This window comes from Aplysia californica, unplaced genomic scaffold (genome assembly GCF_000002075.1).
Source record: "Aplysia californica isolate F4 #8 unplaced genomic scaffold, AplCal3.0 scaffold01054, whole genome shotgun sequence".
Classification (NCBI taxonomy): Eukaryota; Metazoa; Mollusca; class Gastropoda; order Aplysiida; family Aplysiidae; genus Aplysia; species Aplysia californica.
The window spans coordinates 126,097-127,722 of NW_004798324.1; the positions used below are offsets into that span (position 1 = coordinate 126,097).

The window sequence follows — 1,626 nt, forward strand, 5'->3', positions numbered from 1 at the left end:
TCTGCCATATCTTACAACATCATAGTCCATACCAGTATCTCTATACTCTGCCATATCTCACAACATCATATTCCATACCATTATCTCTATACTCTGCCATATCTTACAATATCATATTCCATACCAGTATCTGTATACTCTGCCATATCTTACAACATCATAGTCCATACCAGTATCTCTATACTTTGCCATATCTCACAACATCATATTCCATACCAATATCTCTATACTCTGCCATATCTTACAATATCATATTCCATTCCAGTATCTCTATACTCTGCCATATCTTACAACATCATAGTCCATACCAGTATCTCTATACTCTGCCATATCTCACAACATCATATTCCATACCATTATCTCTATACTCTGCCATATCTTACAATATCATATTCCATACCAGTATCTGTATACTCTGCCATATCTTACAACATCATAGTCCATACCAGTATCTCTATACTTTGCCATATCTCACAACATCATATTCCATACCAATATCTCTATACTCTGCCATATCTTACAATATCATATTCCATACCCAACATCATATTCCATACCAGTATCTCTGTACTCTGCCACACCTTACAAGTACATGTACTCATGTACATGAATGCTTCACCTCCACAGGCCCGTGGCAGAACCTGGACCGTGGTGACGTCATCAACGTGGTTAGCAGATCTCAGTACAGGGACCTGATGGTGGCGGGAGATAACCGTGGTCGTCTGCGCCTGTACAAGTGGCCATGTTCTTTGCAGAAGGTGAGTGGCGCTGACTCTGTTAGCTCGTCTGTGTGTTTCTTTTTTTGTTTGTCTGTGTGTTTGTTTGTTTTATTTTTTATATGTTTGTCTGTTTGTTTGCTCTCTGTCCTTATTTTTAGTTTTGTTCAGGCTGTTTCTCACAACAGCTATCTTTTCCCGGTCTTCCTTGTTGTTGCTTCTGTGCGTATGTCATATTTGTGAGTGTGTGAGAAAAAGAAATGGAAGAAAATATGTGCTTATAAAACGAAACAAGAACACTCTCAAATACGCATGCACACAAACAAACACGCATAAATATGTACAAACACACAAACACGGTTGGCGTGCGCTCTGGTGTGTTTTACTCCTTCTTTCGAAGACAATAATTATCAACAGTCCATATCCCGTTTCTTTCTTTTCTTTGTATGTTCCTTTCTAGTGACACCTCTAATCTTTGGCGCTTATATAATGTCACATATTTCATTTGCATTGCAATTGCTGTAAAACTCTTACTGAAAAACTAAAACGAAGTCACAAGCACTGACAAATAAAACACTTACCCATGTCCACCATACCCTCCCTCAGGCTGGCTTCCGGAACACCAAGACCTACTCGTCGAACGTGACCTGCGCCAGCTTCTCCTGCGACGACAGTAGCGTCATCACTTCCGGCGGAAATGACGCAGCACTCATGCAGTTTTCCGTCCTTGACCCTGTAAATACACGATAAGCCTAGTCGACGAAAAACAATGCGGCTCTCATCGGATAGATCTGTTATCGACTTGAATATTTCGGCTTGCATGTCTACATTTTTTTCCATGTATATTGTCTTAATGACAGAATTAGTCTCTTTTTTTATTATTTTTGTTACGATAAAGTCTATACCTTTT

The 1,626-nt window shown here is 39.4% G+C and overlaps 1 protein-coding gene across 1 annotated transcript in view; it reads left to right on the forward strand.

Annotated features, from left to right (window-relative positions):
- Nucleotides 1-1,620, forward strand: part of LOC101847390 (echinoderm microtubule-associated protein-like CG42247) — a gene marked incomplete in the record, with an annotated part of 114,328 nt that extends 112,708 nt beyond the window's left edge. Inside the window, 2 exon segments of the mRNA XM_035973192.1 lie at nt 628-758; nt 1,323-1,620. Of these exon segments, the coding sequence (XP_035829085.1) occupies nt 628-758; nt 1,323-1,466 (275 nt within the window).
- Between the last annotated feature and the right edge of the window lie 6 nt (nt 1,621-1,626).